The sequence below is a fragment of the Hippoglossus hippoglossus genome, chromosome 11 (genome assembly GCF_009819705.1).
Source record: "Hippoglossus hippoglossus isolate fHipHip1 chromosome 11, fHipHip1.pri, whole genome shotgun sequence".
In the NCBI taxonomy this organism is placed as follows: Eukaryota; Metazoa; Chordata; class Actinopteri; order Pleuronectiformes; family Pleuronectidae; genus Hippoglossus; species Hippoglossus hippoglossus.
In genome coordinates, this window is record NC_047161.1 from 19,715,902 (window position 1) to 19,737,459 (window position 21,558).

Genomic DNA, 21,558 nt, shown 5'->3' on the forward strand with positions numbered 1-21,558 from the left:
CCGGCACAATATACCTCTCATGTATAACATTTTACACACAAGAGCTTTCAAATATTGCAACGTCATAATAATAGAATAGAATAAGGACTGATTCAGAGACTGGGGTGCATGTGTGTCTGAAATCTAAGCTTATGAATGTGGTGGTATAAAAAGTACATTTCTCTCTAAAATGATTTGCTGGTGTAAAGTGTAAAGTTTATAAAGTTGCCCAAAATAGAATTATTACAGCAAACGGAAAGTTGTTCAAAACTAGAGTGCAGAACTTGGGTAAATGTACTTCCTATATTTTGTTTTACTTGTATTACTTATATTTAAGCTTTAAATATAATTTACTGGCATGTCTGGTTGCGGAGAAATGAGACATCACTCCAAGTAAATAAACGAATAATTTCAATTTTAGTAAAAGTAATAATTACTTTATAATTTTATTTTTGTACATTCCCTCTTTTGATTGTTCTTTTTATTATTCTGCCTCATTGTGACTCACCTGAAACTGCACAAACTAATTCCATACACACTACCGTTCACTGGAGGCCCATTCAGATCCACTGTTATACAACTCAGCACATGTACACACTATAGATATGTAGTGTATACAGTGCAGCATATATAGTGCAAACTCAGTTCAAATTTCAACAGGCACACAACTGCACATTGATTGACTGTGAATAAGCTCATTATGTAAAGTTGCATAACCACCAGGCAGAGTCCCGCTTCATATGAGTTAGACAACACGTCAACATGGGGTTTTAATATAATATATGAATACAGTCATTCAGGTGTCATGGAAAAAAAGTGTCATTGTGTTTTTAGAATGTTGTCTTCATACATTAAAATTGTGATTAAATAATACAAATTTTTACATGTACATGACAAGGTGACATGATTTGGGCCTCAGGTGTCATTTGTTTGGCGAGGTGTGACAGGCCTCATGCTTATAGGTCATAAAAGAAAAACACTTTTAAATCCTAATCTTCTGATTTGTGTCATTTTATTGAAGAAATTAAACCAAACAGGAAGCTCCAGAAATGTCAAAAAGAAACTGAAACATCTGTGAAATGTCCCTTCATGATTGATCAAATAATAACACGCCAGCCATCAATCATTTGTGACACTTTCTTTTGCTCAAAGTGAAATAGTAAGTGTCGTGCCAACAGTCAGATTTCATGTTCCCACTACTGCACACTAACAATAATCTCATTTTAATCACCTTGTGAGTCACAATGCAGCTGGATGCAGACGTGTGTTAAAGCTGAGTTCAATTGGAACTCAGCCTGTGAGCTTTTATTTTTATTACCAAGCACATAAGCATCAACTCCAACCACATGCACTTTACTCAGGAAATGCCTACATAGATTTGTTTTGTAATCCGTAATAATTTCACATCATAAAACCTGAATCTAATATAAGCAGCTTGTTGTTTGGTGAGGTGTGACTGAGCTCGTATATGTTCCTATTTTTTTAATTAATAGACAACAAGCAGGAATTCAAAATAAAGTAATTGAGGCTAAATAAATCTTTTTTAATCAATATACATTTTCTCATTTTAATAGAGAGATGGATGTTGTGGATAAATGGATCCTACAGAAATGTACAAATTAATTTTCCATAACAAGCAGAACCAATGTTTCCACTTTGAGCTGATGATTGATCACACTGACCAGCGACAGACAGACCTTCAGTCGCTGCTGCAGTTTGTCAAGATAAACAGGATAAAGGAGACTGGATACAGACTCTCCTTTCTTTTTGTTCTTTTCACTTTTGTGGCCTACTTTCCGTAAAATATTGCTCCTTCATAACTACATAAATCAGTAGTATTGCTGCTGTTTATGACCATTCATCTGTGCAGGCGCAGGGGAATCTTCCTGTCACTGTGCGTAAAGACAAATCAGACACTGAGAGCAGTGGAAACTCTTCTTCAGCTCGTGTACTCGTGGATTATTCTTTTTTTGAGGGGGGGTGGCCTTCGTGTATTTCATTTTTTCCCCAACACACAAAAAAAAGAAAGAAAAAAAAGATCTTTGTGATTTTCCCCCTGCGCTTCTTCTCTCCGCCTTGTTCCGCGCCGGGGAGCTGCAGTGATGTCAGCCTGCCTGGGTCATTTGAAGGTCAGCAGCCTCGGAAGGGTTCATACAAAGTTCAGTCGCATATATTAGGCTATTCAATCTTTCATTCTCCGTGGCAAAACTAGTTGGAAATGAGCGGAGCTGGGGGACGGATATAAGCCATTCGTCATCGGGGGAGAAGAACATGTGCTTTTAAAAACGCGTCCGCGTTGTTTTTTTTTTCATATTCTCAAAGAGAGACCGTCCAGCGGAGGCGGTGTGTTACCGCCGCCTTCCCCCGTGCCAGGCAGCCGACAGCGGGGCGACTTGAGTGAGAACACGTCGGGATGTTGTTGTTATTATTATGATTATTATGATTATTATGGAAGAGTCGCTTTCTGACGCCCGTGGCGGCGCGCTGAGCGGACCCGGTGCCGCGGAGGATTTTTGTTTAAAGAAAATGAACATTTGAGAGGAAGCGGTGGAAGATTTGAGGTCCGAAATAATTCATGATTCCGGTGCGGGACGAATGAGAAGAAGAGGAGAGGAATCTGCTGTGCCAAGAAGAACCAGGCGAAGAGGAGGAAGAGGAGGAGGAGGAGGGGGGCTGAAGTAGCGGAGTTTGATGGAGTTGTGTGCGCTTATGCCGGTGATTTTTTCTCTCTCCCCCAATTCCTTGACGCACAAGACGAGCTGAGCGACGCGCCGCCAACATGTTCGACTGCATGGACGTGCTGGCCGTGAGTCCCGGGCAGATGTTGGATTTCTACTCGCCCAGCCCGTCCTCCTGCATGCTGCAGGAGAAGGCTCTGAAAGCCTGCATCAGCGGACTGGCGCACCGAGAGTGGCAGCACCGCCGGAGCGCACACTGTAGGTCCAACTTCTCCTCATCTGCTCCTGCTGCTGCTGCTGCTGTTGTTGTTGTTGTTGTTGTTGTTGTTGCTGCTGCTGCTGCTGCATGTGCCTCACTGTTAGGGCTGATGATGAGGAGGATGGTGGGCCAGCACGAGCTGAGTCCATCGTCCACACCACTCTTAGATAAGTTGGCCCTTGTGTGACAATGATGATGATGATGAAGTTGAACAGCACGTTGGCTCATTCCAAATGAGCCTGGGGTGTTTAAAAGTTTTAGGAGAACTCCTGGAGGCAGGGAAAGCATCACATGCTCATCTCAAATAAGCATCTAATACAGGGAGGGCATTTCATGGAGCAGCTGAGGTGTGCATGTCCTGGTGTTTGATTTAAAAATAGAAGTTTGCTTTTGCTGTCGGACTAAGTAGAAATCCCTGCGCAACCATCTCCCGGACTCTCATGTGATCGCTCCATTAGATCGTTGATAAATCGGCGGAACCAGCCCGGACCTGTCAGACGAGCCCGAGTGCCGCTCGGTGCGCATGCAGGAGGCTGGAGGAATGCGCAGAGTAAACACAGGCGGCGTCCACCACACCTCCTGCCCGGCGGAACATGACAGGGCGAGGGGCTGGTGAGGGGTGTGCGAGGGGCCGGACGAGCCGCGACCTGCGCTCTCTGACACTGATTGAGATAAACGACCATGCGGAGCCTGTCAGCGAGATTAGCGGGGTGCTGCTCGGAACGTGTCCAAATTCTTGCGTTTTGAGGTTTGGCTGACAGATGTGGACGGCTGCAAAAGTTTTTAGTCAAGTAGGGGAAGTGGGTGCTGCACCTGGTTCTCCACCTTGTTGGGGCAAAAAACCAGACAGAAATATGAATTAGAAAAAGTGCCATTAAGGTGACAAGTAATAATAATCTGTCCTCATACACCAAGAGGATAAAATGATGATAATTCTGATAAAAGCAGGAGATGCAGAATGGTATGGAGGCCAACATCCGATGTGATGCAACATTAAGATTCCTCAAACAAAGTGCACTAGAAAACCAGACTAAAGGTGACATTGATATTAACCTTAAATTTATTATAAATGATGTATCATCATCCCCGGATCTCCATCATCTTCATCCACTCACCATGAGCTCATGACACTTGTCACAGTTTGTTTTTTCACTGTCATCCTGCTGCTGCTGCTCTGTGATTCATCCCCATCTGATAACGACCGGCCTCCAGCTGTCATTCCTCAGGAAGTGTTTGCTCAAGGGCGCGCGGTCAAAAAAGAAAAGTGGCTCTCATCAGTGCAGGGACCACGTGAAAAGTTAGCTGCAGCAGCCACCTCTAACTTTGAGATTCTGCTGCTGCAAGTTTTAGGGGTTTGATCACGAGACAAATCTGTCACTTTCCCAGACAAGTGATTTTGCAGATTTCTTTTTCTGTGTAGTTTTCTTTCTAAAATGATGTGAAATAACTGCAAACAGTCCAAAGTCTATATTCAGGTATATTCAGTTTACTACTGTATATGATACAAAAATAGCAGCTAATTTATGATGAACTGATAATTAAAATTAGAGTTAATCATATTGTTGAGCTTTGAAACTGACAACTGAAAAGAAAACCGTGCAGTATGTTGATAAAAAAATCTGAAAATGTTTATAATTTTCAATCTAAAGTAGCTGATATTTCAACATTACAGAAGAAACTTTCATTTTATTAACATTTTATAAACATTCTACATTAGCATCCAGTTTGTTAGATGTTCCCACACGTTTTCAGACTGTTTGACTGGGCCGAAGGCTGAGCTTATTAAAAAACGGTCAAGTTTGGACAATTTCCTCAGAAAATTTTAACCAGACAATCAAAAGAAAGAAATCTTCAGTCATGAGGATATTTGCTATTCATTTATTCTGTAAAGTGTTTATTATTATAACCTGTAATTTTTCTATTTTTTACATGAAGGTCCAAATCTGGCCTCAGACATTTTCTTTTGTTTCTCTTGTCATAAAATAAAATTACTTCTGACCTAAAAGCCTTTTTTTTAGAACCAAGTAGAAACTTCCATTAAAATGTTCTTCATACAAACACTCAATATCCGCAGACTGGCTATTTTGCCATATAGTGCAGACTGAGAATACTTGAGCACTTAGGGATAATGCATAAAGGCCTATTATCCTGAAATTAGAAGAATATGGTAAATTTTTGTAATTTGTAATATTATTTTATGTTAAAGACTAAATTCCAAAAAGTCCATTCGGACTCGTCAGGTTCAAATATAATGAGCCGGAAGGTCTGTTCCTTTAAGCGGCCGTTCATTTTACTGAGGTCAAATCGAATCCCCCGACCCAACCCCCGAATTGAGGGTCAGCATTTTATTGTTCAGGAATAAAAATCTGGTGGAAAAATACTGAATTGTTTACGTATATTGGACTAAAAATAGAAACAAATAAAACCAAGTGACTGTGAAAATACTGCACCTTCTGACATAAGGGTCAGAAGGTAACTTTAAATGTAACTTTAAATGTAACTTTTAAATTTCATGAGATAAAGTCCCCAAAAATGAGCGTCTTTTCAGAACAGTTACGGCCCTGCTGCACCTGGTGCCATTGTCATTGTGAAGAACCTGCAGAGTCTGTTCCATTAAATTCATTAACTCATTTCAATTAGATTTTGATTACATGACTTAATTTGAATATTATATTTTCTCTAATGGCATTTAACATAATGATTGGTTTACACTGGGTCAACCGAACATAAAGTCGTTTTTCCATGACCCATGAAATGAAAGAAGCGGTGCACTGAGGTGCGTTGGATTTGCCATGCAATTAGACAATCAGTGCCCTTCAACACATCTGCTCAAACAGGCCTTTTAAGACGGACCCATGGAGCACTAAATGGATCAGAAGGAGATTCTGTTGATTTTCTTTCTTTCCTCACGACGAGCTCGTCCTCGCCCCGTAAAGCTGCACGTTGGCCTTTAGCGCTGTCAGACAGGACACCCCTGCCCTTTTCCTGTTTGAATAAGGCACTGTTTAAATTAGACTTTGATTTGAGAAAGCCTCTCCCAGGGTCATTGGAATGTTGGTTTATTAATTTATTTATTCAGGATAATGGAAACCTCCTGGGTGTTAATTAGCCGCACCGACAAAGAGCCGGCCATTAATGCACTTCCTCTTCCAGTTTAGATGTTAATTAAGAATGATCAAGGACCTCCTTTACACAGATAAAGTAGGCTTTGCAGCCGAGGAATCGCTGCAAACTGTATGATGCGCACGCCGTGCAAATATAAATTCATTTCACATTAAAAGCATCATAGTCATTTCACATGAATAAATGGAAAGGTGATTGTCTTCAAACACTGTTGCTATTGTAACTATTTAAAAAAATGCAGTGTGATGATGTACCACTGTGATATGTATTGGACAGTCGATGTGTGTTATGGGATAATTGGGGCCTTTTTGTCTTCAAGGCTTAAGCGCCTCTGATATGGACATGAAAGGCCATTAGCACAGCTTGAACACCAAGCTAATTTAGTGGGCATGTGAAATGAAAGGCGGATGGGGGGAAATAAAAAGCCGTGAACAACAGTGAAATGAAAGGAGAGCTCGCTGGTGCCAGGCATGTTTAATTGTCATGATTATAGGATGGTGTTAGGGTCCAACCAGGGTGACAGTGATACTGTGTATCAGCAGTGATACTGGCCTTTAGATAAATATCAAAAAACGCCACGGCAGACTAACCTGCTGTAGGCTTCTGTTTGACCTCGGCGGCAGGAAAAAAAAGCACATTTCCATGTTTTATTCATGCAGGTGAGAATTTCTCATGTCATAGTTGTAGCCTTTAGAAGCCCAGAAATATGTTTTTAAACTGGTTCCATTGAGAATTTTACTTTATATGCTGTTTCAGAGGCATACACACCAAACGTTACATTTTTATACTAGTGGCAGCAGCTTTAAAAAACAAGGCAATTCACAGTGCTTCACTAAATGTTTAGGCAAAAAGTAATAAAATAAAGAAAGGAAATATGAAAAGATACATATAGCTAGTTTGAAAATAAGAAATATACAAGATAAAAATTCTACATATGTATAATGGAATATAACATAAATAAATAAAAAATTACAACGAATTGTAAAATATGAATAAACAGCACTGGATTCAATTTAATAAGTAAGACGTAGAACTGTAAAGAAATGTAATAATCATTAAATAAATCATCAGACAGCATGATATAGCATGAGCAGCTTTGAGGATCTTATTAATGTACAGTAACAGTCTTCACAGTTACACCAACAGCTTACAGTGCTTGACTGAGAGGAAGAGAGCTGGACTCATGTAATCCACTTTGTCTGATTTTAAGACTAGTTAAAAAAACCTAACAAAAAGCATTACAGTCACAACTACTATATTAAAAGCATGGACATATTTCTCGAAATCCTCTTGAAACCAAAACACTTACATTTGTCTATTTTTAAAGGTTATGGCTGTAGCGGCACTTTCAGGAGTTTAGTACCTAACTGTATGGAACGTCTAGAAATAACCTCAAACTCCACAGGTTTATATTCTTACTGCAGGTCCATGTCAAATGTTATTTTTTGTTCTAGCTGCAGTTTAGACTTTTTACCTTCTTTTGATGGCTGCATTTGTCTTTTCAGGCTCGTTTTTCTGCCGTCGTGAAAGTAAGCAATCCCTTTTTAACACCGGCAGGAGTATCAGCAGAATTCACGAGTTCAGTCTAAACACATGAGCCCACAAAAGCAAATATCAAACAAGTGCTGTACAATGTTTGTGTGCTTTTTTCCCTGATATTTATTTTAGAGCCTGAGGAAGTGTTTGAAATACTGTCCAGGATTTCTCTCTCTGTGGGGACCGTGTGTACAGGAGAGATTAATGAGGCATTAGCACCTTTGAATTGTATGCAATTTCACTTGAGAAATGTGGGCTCTGCAGATTATTTAAAATGTATATTTGTAGTTTATTTGTGTCCTGCTGGGTCGTATGGGAGTGGGAGTTTGTAGTTAGTGACTTATATCGAACAACATGACCTGCTGTCATGAGACTTCTCGCTTGTTTTTAGCCTGAAAATAACTCACAGTTCTATGTGAACTTTTACATGTGTCCAATGAGTCCCTCAGCTGAAACGTTATGAGGCCACACCCACCCCGGAGCACCCAGCACTTCTTTTGACTGTTTTCTAACAGAGCCAGCATCAGAACCCAGTTACATCTAAAATTGCTGGCAGGGGGAGAATACAGTCATACCTGCTCTGTGCTTTTAAGGCCACGAATTCCTGAGGATCAAAAAGGAAGCCTCTTGCATTTGAACAGCCTCATTCCTTTTCCTTCCCTGAGCTTTCTTTCCATCGCCTGCTTTTATGGCCGTCTTAGCTCCTCGGCTGGTTTTTATGAAAGCTTTGAAGTGGCTTGCACCTGTTGTGTTCGAGTGTGTAAAGTCGGAGAGAGCTACCCTTCAACGTGCCGTTTGACCTCAGCGCCGCAGTCCCTCCCAGGGGTTACTGTGAGGTCACAGAGGGGGTCCAAAGGACAGCTCAGTGGTGGGTTTTGGTCAAACGACTTCCTGGGAGAGTCTAAACCAAAACACAACTCATATGATAATAATTTATCAGCACATAATATCCAGAAGTAAAATCAAGTTTGGGGGCTTTGTTCTATAAAGTGTAGAATAGATTTTGAAGCCCTGATGAAAAGCAGTCTTCCCATCATTCTCCTTTTCCCCAGAAGACCCAAAGTCAAATGACTGTTGGTTATTGTTTTCTTTTCCCCTTGAGTGTTTAAAGCTCCTCTAAATATCCCTCTCCATAAAACACATTGGAGGGCAGTGCAAAGCTGCTTCTAATTTGGTGTACTTTGAGTGAACTTTGACTATTTCCTCTGACTGGGCCTGCTGTATGCGAGCAATGCGCTCGGCACTCCTGCAGAGAAAAATCTGGAGGAAAAACACTTCCAGACTGGATGGAGCGTCAGCTGAGTGGAGGGAGAAGAAGAGGAGGAGGAGAAGGAGAAGGAGAAGGAGGAGGAGGAGGAGGAGGAGGACTGAATTCACTGACTGCTATTCCTATTCCTCTAATCCTCTTAGGCTATGCCCACCGCTCCACACCCAAATCACCACAGCTTTCTCCTTAACGCAAACCAAATACACAAATAAGAGCTTCAGGAAATGCTTCCCTTTCTCTTCTACCCCCTCCTGGTTTTGCTCTCTTTCTCTCCTCCTTCCTGTTTCTATAATTTGTCAGGTTTAATTCAATCACTGCGATTTATGGCTCTAGTGTTGAATTGATTTTTTTAAATTTAAATTTAAATTAAGCATTTAGATTTAAAGTGCACCTTTCCCTCCATTATTTGCAGCAGAAACAGCTCTGTCCTAATTTCCTTTGTGATATCGAGTTGAATTGCCTGTGTGCTGCGACAGACTTCGCTTCAGGTTCTTTACCATCTGCCGTGTGGTCGTGTGGACCATGTCATCGTACATGTCACTGGTTTTCAGAATGGGGAAACTGGATATGAGGATATTCTTATATTTAGACAATGCTGCAGGTCTGCAGATTATTTCTACATTATTTAACAAATAATCTCAAATCCCGATGCAGTTTTTTTTGGGCTTGAACAGTGTTAGTGCTTGGGTGGTGCCTTCATTTTTGAGTGTCACTATGAACAGATGATGTGAAACATCATGAAAATATTCAAGCGTCAATGTTCCAAAGCTTCATTCAAATTCCAAAGAAAGAGAGAAAGAAAAATCTCATTCACACCTTTAGTGGGGGTGGTTTCTATGTGCAGGTTTTGAGATCGCCTCCAGCGACATCTCTTTCCACAGGCGATGCTCCCAGTATGATCCACAGACCTCACTGTGGACAGTCTCCAGGGGGACGGTTTCTTTCGTAGACAGGAGGTTCTGAAAATTGAAAGGGAGAATTTTTTTCCCTGAATTTTGATAAAATAAATCTTTAAAGGATTTATTATTTGAACGTCATTTAAATGTAGTTTAAATCAATATTTTTTATTTCAATGTGTAATGTTAAATGTTTCACAAACCTGTACAGAATAATCTGCAAATCTGCAGACAAGATCATGTCTGAACTGATTTCAATTACATTAATACTAAGGTTACAGAGGCGCAGCTTAAGATAACAAAAGAGCGAATGTAAAGCTGCATATTTCTCTTTGACTTGTGTAATGTAAAATGTTTTTTTTTAATTCTAAAAATAACTCTGTACTCCTCCTTAACATTTTTGTATGTTTTAGCCTCTTTTGAGTTCATTGTTTCCATGGATGCATGAAGCCAGTTTGTGTGACAGTAAAGCTCATCTCACAACCAGTGACAGTCTGATGTCCCTGCAACAGTTTGTGCCAAATCAGTAACTCAGAATAAAAAAACTGAAACTGGAAGATGAAATAGTCACTAATTTAAGTTCATTTATAAAAAGACTGACTCTTCAGTTAACTTTGCTTTGACCGACTATATTTACCTTAGCTGTGTTCTCTCGATCTTTCAGGGTATACCAACTTTCATTATTATTAATTATCATGTTAACTCCTAAACTAACAAAAGAACAAAAATAAGACCCAGATCTAAATTATCTTCAAACTTGGTCAACGTCACAAGTAATGGCACATGATTGACATTAAAAATGAAACCAAGAGATTGCAATTGCCCCCTGGTGGCTTGCTGCAGTGTAGGCCATAAATCATGCCTCCTCACTGTTAGTGGATAAGACATAAACTAAACTAAAAAGCCAAGTACATTTTCCCCAGAGATGGTTTCTGTCATTTTAGGTATAGTTGTTGTCACACTGATGTGTGTTCGAGTGATCATTCCACTAAGTTTGTTTTTAATTAGTTATTTGATGTTGTACAAATAAATGGACTAAAGCGTCATGATTGACAGCTGAGACTGACTCTCAATTGGCCACTTGGATGGGCTGGTGGGGACTTAGCTCCACCCCTGATAACCATTGCAAAGACTCTGGCTGCAAATGACATCACCAGCACAAGATGGCAGCTCCCATATCCGGGATTTTGGCTTCAATTCTTCTTCTTACAGGTTCTCCATGTTTACATAAAGTCATTGATAAATTAAATTAAAATAAATTAAGTCACACCAGTCCCATGCAGAGACATGAGATTATCATGTCATATTTTCAGTCATTACAAATTAAACTTTTAGGGTAAAGTTTATCAGTCAGTGTGCACTTTCATCAGCTGTGTTTCTCTGAGCTCATCCCTCTTACTGACTGATACTTGACAAAAGACAGTATCAGTAGCTGTTGCGTATCAGTGCTGTTGTCAGTGGGCTCGGTCCCAGTGGACAGACCAATCAGTGGCGCTGTTTTCTTTAGACTTTCCCCTCATTCAGCCTGCAGCCTCCAGCAGGGAGTGTGTGCTTTCCTGTTTGACCCTTCTGGCAGGTTCAGCCAGAGGCTAAGGGTTCAGCCACCATGGCAGCCACACATTTTTCTCTGCCTGCTCTTAAGCCAGAACCCGCCGTGCGCGCTTGTCTGTCACCAGCCTTTATTCCTATAATGGAGCTTTCTGTGTATGTTAACATGCAGCGAAGTCGACTCAAAGTTTAATCATGCAGAAAATGGAAAAAGGCTCCTCTGCACCTGATAGGGCCCATATACCACTATACAGGTACTCTGTGAAGCCCCCCCCCCAAACCCACACACACTCCGAGGTATAATACGTCTATGTTTATGTGTCCCATCTGTTTGCATGTGGTCACACTGCCTTCCAGATGCAGCCATGAGTTTCAAATCGGCACAGGGTTGAATTGTTGGCTCTGCCCCTCCTCAGTGTATTACAAATACTACAGAGGCATATCCTTAGCAAAATAATTTTTCATGTAGATATATGCTTCAGTGTTCTACATAACATGGGGAAGGCAAATATACAGTTTTTGTGCTCCAGTAGTCATACATCCTCATCATCATCTCACGTCCCTTGTTTCACTTATTATATGTTTGATGTGGGAGGTTATATGATATTGCTTTTCTTTGTGGAAAAGGGACAAGTGGATGAATGGAGCTTGTGAGGAAAAGGAGCCATTTTTATTCTTTTCAAGCGACCATAACCACAGTGAACTGTGAACTGAGTGATTGTGAAATGAGACAATGAAAGCTTGCTGCAGTTAAACACAGCAATGTGAATAAAATGTGGGGGGGTGGGAAGACAAGATTATGATTACAATAAAAAATGAATAAAGCGTAGGTTACACAAAGGAGAAATGGTCAAAACTGTCAGGCAGGGTGCTCTAAAGCTGAGGGATCTACAAAGGAAGAGGAGTTCACTTTTTGTTATATGACAATCGGCTAGGGCGACCAGAGGTTTATATACTTAAACATAGAATTGTAAAAAAACAGGCCGTAAAGAGGCAAGGACGAGTATAATTATCTCCTAACCTGTGATCTGTTTTACAATGGTATACATTTTTTTCCCTATGTCTTTATCAGAATTGCAATTGAATGCTACTGCAAATGAAACTTAAGAGTAACCTTCTCAGTATATGTCACATCCATCTATCCATTAGCTGTACCTGCTTATCCTTGAGGGCTGTGGTGCAAATGGAGCCTGCTGATACTGGGCGAGAGGCATAGTGCACCCATGGAAATGTTGCCAGTCAATCACGGTGTTGACGATGCCTGTGTAGTTTATACGGTTCTCCTGCAATGCTAAATAGCACCACAATGTGGTGCTTCCTTCTCTTTTGTTGAGCTAGGGTTAGGGGGTTTTATTCACAAGTGTACTGCTTTGATGGAGATATCATCAGTAATGAGTTGCTCTTGGTTCTGCTGCTCATGTATATCTAGCAATTATTGAGCCTTGGAGACCTGGTACTGTATGATCAGTGTTAAATTCTGTAATACAAAGAACCAGTGTGGAATCCCCCCATTCCCTTGTCTGTCAATTGAGCTAACCAGCTATTCTAGCTCTCCACTTAAGGCTGAACGTGAGATACGGGTGGAGCCCACTGTTCGTACTCTACTTTCATTTCGTCCATATTTGTGAACATCTTTCGGGAACTTATGGATACGGACAAAACAGATGGAATGGAGCAGTACCACCCGAAATAATGAGGGGCAGTGTAGCCAAAAGCGAGATGACCCTAGGTTCATGAGGAAGAAATTTCAACAATGTGGCCACTTTTTCCACTATCTCAAGAGGTGCATTATCTTAACCTCCTCCACCATCACCATGCTTGTCGTTGTCAGAACCTCTCAACTTTGCAATGCCTTCAATTGGATGTATTGCTTTACAACCAAGCCAATGTAAAGTACTCATTGTTTCAACGGACGTGTCTCTTTCTGTATGTAAGGGCAGTGTAAATGAGCATCTACACCACACATTCTAATTGGCATCTTTGTCTGAACCCTTCTTCAGCAAACTGATCGGGAGTACAGACTGAGGACGTGTATGTGCAGCAGCTTTATTAGAGGAGTCTACATCACATTTCAGGCATAAGCTTGTTGAAGCTAATTCCCCAGTAAGGGTTCAAAGTTTGTATACTGCATTAAGATCATTGGGGCATATTCTCTTTGTGTGCCTGCAATGGTGGATAATTGTACTGTGTATCCTTAATACCATATCGAAGACCCATTCAAAATCTGAAAAAAACCAAGCATCACCAGTTCAGTATCTTGTCTAAGAACACTTAGACTGAAGGAGCAGGGGATTGAACCTTTGCTACTGTTCAGACAATACACTAGTGCATATTTGAGGTGTATTTGTGACTTAAAGTATCAATACATAATTACATCCCATCCAGACATGCAGACTTACACTGGTGACTAACATGGGTATGGGATCTCTCAAGAGATGTTGTATTTCTTACAAAACTTACGGAAACTAAAGTACAGGAGCTAAAGGCAGAAGTTGCATGACTGCAGGAGAGTCTACATGACCTGAACCCTACTGTAGCATATTCAGACACTAGGATCAAACAAACAACAGTTTGCTCCCCATAAACCTCATATGCAACTGCTGTGACCAAGGTGCAACCCCCTTCTCTACATACAAAATCCTACACCAGAGCTCAAGCCTGACACTCCGGCTCTGTCCTGCATCCTTGTTTACCCAAACTTAGCAACAAACCAAGGGTGATCACGGCTGCATTGCATCATGCTATACTGGAGTCCTCAGATGCTGAATGAACTGCCATTAATTTCCTTAAAAAAAGAGCGTAGCAAATGGTTTTCAGCACTCAGTTCACACGTTGAACACAAATCTGCCAGATTTTCAGAAAAGGGTTTTTCCATCTGACAGCAAAGAATTTGTCCTGAGAGGCATCATTTGCTGTGTCCATGCACCTGATTAACATATGCTGAGTGAATTTAACAAGTTAGAGAGATCAGTGCCAAAGCAGGAACAAATTGAACGGTTTAGAGGATTTTGTTGGGCCGCTTGCTAATCTTTGTCAAATATTTCTCCAAGTGGATCGGTGTATGTGTACTGAGAGAAGCCTCTATTTCCGGTTGCAGCCAGCAGGTTTGTCAGCGAGATACTTGCTAGACATTTGCCCCTCATGTCAGACAGGGGCTCAGGGCTGTTGAGTGAGTTGTTAGTGCGTGTTATTTCAGTCTCACCACTGCACCACCCATAAACAAATGCAACAGAGCAAGTGAACAGGACACAATTTGTGTCTGTGTTGGGGACAAGTGCACGACACGGGGGAAGGTCTGTCACCCAGATCTACTTTGCGAAAGCACAGGCCTCAGCCTTTTATGATTCGGAACTGGAATATTCTCTCGACCTCATTAAACTTGCCTGTGATGACATGGATGACAGGCGCGCCATAGACAAAAACAGTACTTTGACATGAGACATTCACACCTATGAGATTGATGATCTTGTTAGAGTTAAGTCTCAAACTTAAATTTTGAGTTTAGAGTTTAATTAAACTCTACACTAAACTAAATACCCCTCTTTACAGGGCCACTTTGTGTCAGTCAGCAGCTAAGGAATGTCGACCAATGGCTGACTGAATGGGATCCTGTGAACTTGTGAACTTACAACCTTTTCACACTTGGGACATCTTCAATAAGTGCCTGTTCCTTTGGACAATTACTAAAATACTCCCCAGTCTGACGACCAGACTGACAACCCTGTTGAAGAAACAGGACATATGAAGAGACACTGGTCCTATACAGGACTGACCTTAGCTCAGGTTATACAGTAGGCCTACCTTATGAACTAAGACCAAGACTTATAGAATTACGTAGGTGGACACTCTATTACCATTACCAATGGACTTGACTTGAAATAGGCAGTTGAGACTTGTAATGTCAAGTATGCATGAGAAAACTGAAGCATCACAAAGCAGATTTGGCGTGAACACTGCTTATTTCTACTAACACAGGTTGGTTGACAAAAATCTATTTTCTGTTGGAAAGTGCTTAAATGCCTAAATATGTTTTTATATCATTGCATACTGTGTGTGCCAATATATCTACCCCTCATATAAAGGCAGGTATGTTCCTTCTGCATTCACGTAGTCACTGAGGGCAGTCTGGCAGTAGTAAGGCCATAATGGCAATGGTTCTAAGTTAATGCTATGTGTACATATAAAAACATATTAAAAATTAAATAAATCAGCCTAAGGTGTCTCCACAAATATGTTGTAAAGTTTTTTTCTGTTTTGGGAAATGGAAATAAATATACACATTAAAGTTTGTTTCCTTACAGACAAAGTGAGAATGTAAATTTCAGTTGGTAAAAAGCATTTTGAGGCACAGTAGGAGGTGTTTTCTTGATGTGTTCGGATTAAATTATAATATTTAGAACTTGTTACATAAGACCTAGTTATATTTGTGCAAAGATGCACCCCTTTGCTTTTCCTATTCAAGGGCTTTGGCTTAGATCCGAGACCCCTGGCTTTTCTCCAGTATGGTGTCTCTCCATACATCTGCTTTACATGCAAGCTGCTTCTTACTTCACTTTGCCAACAACAGAGGGGAAGCACTTGGTGCATTTGGAGCAATGAGATGACAAATGTCTATCTCTCTTTCCTATGAAACCAGCTCACACTGCAGTTGTGGAGGAAATAACATGGCTGACTTCTCCTTCTCTTAAGATGAACACCACTTGGAATTCCGACCAGCAAACTTTTCTAAATCCTAACACAGCACCATTATGTCAACTTTATGCAAGTCTGCTTAAAGATTTTGCAGAACTTTTAAGTATTTGATGCTGTCACTGTTTCATAACCAGTCACAGTGACTTCTCCTTGGTGCCCAAACCTCTCCACAAACTCAGATAAGAGCGAGAATCGATAAATCATCTCATTTTAATTAACCTTGCTGGTCGTCTCGATTTCTCATCCCTGTTTACAGAGGTAACATTTATCCTCATACACGGCGCTGTATGGGCCGTGGACTTGTTAAGTCTTCCCTCGAGTCACTGAAGTTACCGAATGTAAAGCTGCAAATTCAACGTGTGCAAAAAGTCACACAGGGAAAATGAGGCCGATTATTAGATTACACCTGCAGGTAATTCCATAGAAGGACGAGGGTCCAGTAATTATAAGAGCTTGTCCCCCACCATCAGTAATTGAGTTTACTGTGATGAAGTACGGAAGAATGTAATCTAATTAGCAAAGACTGCTCTCCATTTTCTATGTAAATTGTGTTGTGTTCATGAGGGCAGCACCTGCGTCTCAGCATAGCTTCAAAGTCTGGTACAGTTTCAACGTGTTCTGATCTGCGACTCGCTAGCGTGAATGTGGAAGTATTCTTAGTACTTTGGTGTCTGAAAACCAAAAATTACCAGTACACCTTACACAAACACTAGTGTTTAATTTATTCCTCAACTTCTTTTAGATGAGACTGCTTTTAACCAAATATAATATATATCTTGTCTGCATGGCCTTCCCCTCTTCCTCCATGTCTTTGCCAAAACGTTTTCTGGCAAAGACCGAAAGCCAATCATGTAAATCGATAGTTCGTCGATGACAAATGTTATGTGTACCATACTGAGCATCTTAAATATATATATATGTATATTTAGTCATAAACTAAAGTATTACAAAGTAAAATTTTATCTTTAAGACAACACATTTTCAAATATCAAGGCAATCCATACATTATTTGCTTAGATTCCCATCCATCCATCCATCCATCCATCCCTTATCTGTGTCAATTGAACTTTTGAGAGTGGGGGGCTGGAGCCCCTCACAGCTGACGCTGGGAGAAGATGTGGGTTAAACCCTGGATAGGCAGCCTAATTGCTTAGAGTTTTCCAGGACAAAAGTGTTGAATCGACCAACAGACTTACCAAACCACAGGTTGTCATCATCCACAGAGAGGCTGGTGGAAGCATGGATGATTCATCCCGCTTCAGAATGATGATGTGAACTCCGTCGGGAGTGTAGTAGGAAACACATTTTGTTGTTTGTTCGTTGCTCACAGCACAGTCAACCAACTGCCTCAAACCAAAAAGTCACTGAGGCAAAGTATTCAGGCCAGCAACAAATTCTCTTTTTGTGGCGAGGCAGTTTTTTTTATGTCATGTTTGCTTTGTCTTTTTTTTCCAGTTCCTGATGTCTAAATGAATCATTCACTCATTTGAAACCAAGCTTCTTCATCTTCCTCTTCCTGCTTGCATTTCTTGCAGCCATTGAAACACAGAGCACCAGTTCTGAGGAGCTCGTCCCCAGCCCACCATCCCCGCTGCCCCCTCCCAGAGTCTACAAGCCTTGCTTCGTCTGCCAGGACAAGTCCTCTGGATACCACTATGGAGTCAGCGCTTGTGAGGGCTGCAAGGTAGTACTCCCATACCTCTTCAGATGAAATGGCATGCTGAGTTGTCTCTGTGATGCTCATTCAGAGTGTTTTTTATTGAACACTCAAGTGGTTTTTCACACAACTGCCTCTTGAGAAAGCAGTGAAGTGAAATATAGAGCTCTAGTTTCTATGTAATCTTTTCATTCAAATTGGGGATTGTTTTCTGTGCTGTTAATCTGAAACTGATCTGATTAATATTTGACCCTGTCTGAACATTGTATGAAGTTTTTTTTTATTTTGGAAAGAATGAAAGTAAATTATTAACCCATTGAGTAAAATGTATGTTTTTAGACTTTTGTAAATATAGTCTGAAGACCATTGAAGACGAGTATAAAAACACATATATCCACTTCATGTCCCAGGACTCAGGACTTGCTTTCGAAAGGCATCATTGCCCCTGTTTTGGCCTTGTCTTTTGAAATTTGGCTCAGTAGTCTGCACAGTTTCCCCACTGCAGGAAAATCCTAAATGGCCTTTCTGTGTTGGGTTTCCATGTTCTTCCCATTCATGCGTGGTCTATTCTCAAAAGACATGCCAGTTAGCAGGACTGGTGACCAATAAACAGTCATTCCTGATGCTAGCTTATTGTAGATATGACATTTCATCATATGAAAAAGCAAGTAAGTGGACCTTGAGTTCCTTACTTACTATTTTTAAGATCAACAATGCACTTTATGCTTAACCTTTGCATAAAAAGGGGTGTGGATGAATTTATGATATATGTCAAAAATAGCCATTAAGATATACAGTATATTGAGAGAACTGGATCTGCTGATGGTGACAAAACCTGTAATTGGACCAAACAAAGAACCATTGTTCAATTGTAAAATGTCATTCTGAAAAACCGTCTTACATAATTCTGGTTTATGTGTACTGGATATACAAAAACACCTTATTCATTTATATTTTTGGCAAGTCATAAATTCATCAATACTGAATGCATCTGTAAAATGACAGCAAACATACATGGAGTAACTCCACATCATTAATAAACTGGTTCATGGTTGGGTTCAGACTCTCACAGCTCTTGGCTAATGTTTGGGAAAGATTGGCTCAATACAGAAAAAGTCAACAGTGATTTCAGACACAAGCAAAACATATTGTGTTACGATGGCAATGTTCAAAAATGAGTTGTCGTGCTATTAGCTCTGACAACTGCACATGCAAGTCTCTTTGGTTAACCATTAAAGATGAACCACAGACTAAATTCCATATACCTCACTTGTGTGTGGTCAGCCACAGAAGACCTGTAGGATTAGGAGTAAAAGTCAAACTGAGAAAACGTGGTGTTACTCCGGCTGCACTGCTCTTTCCAGACATGACAGTGTCTCTGCTCAGTCTCAGTCTGCCAGCCCCAAATGCTCCACTTTTAGAAATTCCTCCCAACATCTGCCCTGCCAGCATTTCTTCTGTCTTCTGTCTTTCCTTGAGCTCTTTCAGCAGCTGTTGCTAGGCAACCGCTCACGCCCGTATGCACATACTGTAGTATATATAAACAATATTGAGTAGGCTCGTCAGAGAATAGGCCGCTGAGTATGGATTTGAAAGCATTACTGGAGCATTGCGTTGGAACACTTTATATGTAAAACTGTGCTGAGCACTAAACAGTAAATATTGGATCTATGTCGTCAGTGGGAGTAGTAATGGATTACATTTTTGGGAGAATACCACATGTACAGTAAACCTCACAGACATCCTGTATAATTCCTTTCTGGGCTATGCGTTTTTTTCCCCCCATGTAGCCACGCTGCGGTGTGATGTCCTCTCTCCTCCCCACCTCTGTAATTGCAGCAGTGGTATGCCAGGAATCCTTTGGAGTTTTTGGCCCCAGAGGGAGGTGGTGATCAGTTCACTCACCACAGACTCTGGGTCAAACTAAGTTGTCTGTGGTCTCCCATGCCGTTTATGTGCCAATATCATGTGCCTCATCATAAAGGCCTGTCATGACCGCTGACCTCTCTGCTCTGGTGTGTGATTAAGCCCTCTTAATATTAAAACACTGGAATTTATCTGTACTGCTAAAAATAAAGAGTGCAGTGTGTCCCCAGCAGCTTAGTTTATACAAATGAGTGAAACATCATCATCACATGACCGTGGGTCTGAGCACATGGAGCCCAGATTATGATTCCCTAATGACAGGGGGTGAATGAAGTGAAATTTAAAGTCTAAGTGCTGCTGAGATTACGAACAATATGAGTTTCAATGGCCCTGACTCAAGCAGCAGACTATATAAACATACATATATATATATATATATATATATATATCTATATTGATATAGATATAGATATAGATATAGATATATATATTGATATAGATATGTGTGTATGTGTGTGTTTGTAAAATAACCTTTCTACTCGCTCTCTCTCTCTCCCTCTCTCTCTCTCTGTATTGTATTCCGTCTCCATGGTGCATGCATTGTTGTGCGTAGTGCGCCGGGAAAGCCCCATCTATTGGATAGATGCAGTCAAGCATACTCTACAGCTGTAGCTTTTAGCCTTTTACTGCCCAGTGAATGAGCCAATTAGAGACACAAATAGACTCAAAGACAGACAGGGAGTGAGAGTGTGTGTGTGTGTGTGTGTGTGTGTGTGTGTGTGTGTGTATGTATGGGCTGGTCACATGCATGCACATATGCTGCAGTATAATACATTTCACGGTGCACAGACGGCCAGTCCCAGCTCTGTGAAGAATTGCTCAACTAATAAGTGCCCCTACATTTGTTGTTTTTTGTTGCCGTTAACTAACTACGTAACTTCAAATTAATGGCAACATGTTTCTTTTAAGTGCAGTGCCCCAGTAATGGAGATCAATGCCAGTAAATATGTTTTCATTAATGAATCAAACGGTAACAGTAACTGAAGACATTTTACAAATATACTTTAATTTTAGCTTTACTTCTCTCTTCTGTCCATGCTGTTTTGCAAAACTATGTTAACATCTGACTCTTGCTAATTCTTACTAGTAGTTTGTTTGGATGTTGTGTTTTTTTTAGAATTTATTTGCCACATTTTTTCTTCATTGATAGGAAAGAATATGTGTGATGCCATCATCACACAGCTGCTGCAGGACATCATGTTTTACGATTGGTCAATCAAAATCAGCTAGAAGGAGCCTTTCACAGACACTTTGTGTTTATTTGCCGATTTACACAGATATGAAAACAATTTTTTACAGAATAAGCAAAGCAGAAATGCATTTTTGTTCAGATAAAACTTACATGAAAAAAAAGTACGTTTAATTTCTACATTCAAATTCTGTGCATTTAGTTGTATTTTCTTTTTAATTACAGTTATTCATAATTAGGTTTATAATTAACATATTATCACTTACCCCTCTTTTAAGGGATTGAACATTCTTGATGGTGCGGGACCTCAATCCATTCCCAGGTTGCAGGCCGGAGGATTGAGGAGAGCAGAGAGGAGGAACCATTAGCAGAATGTAAAACACCCAGGGAGTGGAAGCCAGGGCTTTTTCACAGAAGATCTTTTGACGTGTGACAGTAGAACAGGTGTAAATATTAAAATTAATTCTGCTCCAGTGTCAGTTTCTCGATATGGTCCCTGCTGGTTCACTGTCACATCAATTCTGTAATCACTAAAGTCCTTTCTCAAGCAGGAAAAGGAATGAAACAACACAGCTCCTCGCAGGCTAATATCCTATGATTTACTGTGTTTGCTGTGATCTCTGGGGTTTGGATCAGACAAAACAAACATCATTTTACAGTTGAGTTACATTTATTTTGTCTCTAGTTCATAGATGTTATATGATCTTTTAAAGACCAAATAATTATTAGGTCAATAGCTCAATTTGTATGCCTCCACACCATCGACAGCCGTCAGAGGAGGCATAATTTTATTCGTCAAAGGTCACTT

The 21,558-nt window shown here is 40.5% G+C and overlaps 1 protein-coding gene across 3 annotated transcripts in view; it reads left to right on the forward strand.

Annotated features, from left to right (window-relative positions):
• Positions 1 to 21,558, forward strand: part of LOC117770507 (retinoic acid receptor beta-like) — a 200,925-nt gene that overhangs the window by 119,428 nt on the left and 59,939 nt on the right. The window contains exons 1-2 of one of the 3 annotated variants that reach the window (XM_034600041.1): positions 1,191 to 2,915; positions 17,514 to 17,662. The exons of 1 other annotated variant lie outside the window; for it this stretch is intronic. In XM_034600041.1, coding sequence (XP_034455932.1) covers positions 2,759 to 2,915; positions 17,514 to 17,662 — 306 coding nt within the window. In that variant the 5' untranslated portion in view covers positions 1,191 to 2,758. Of the gene's footprint in view, positions 1 to 1,190; positions 2,916 to 17,513; positions 17,663 to 21,558 lie in introns of those variants that run through there. One more of the 3 variants, XM_034600039.1, reaches the window with a different exon arrangement.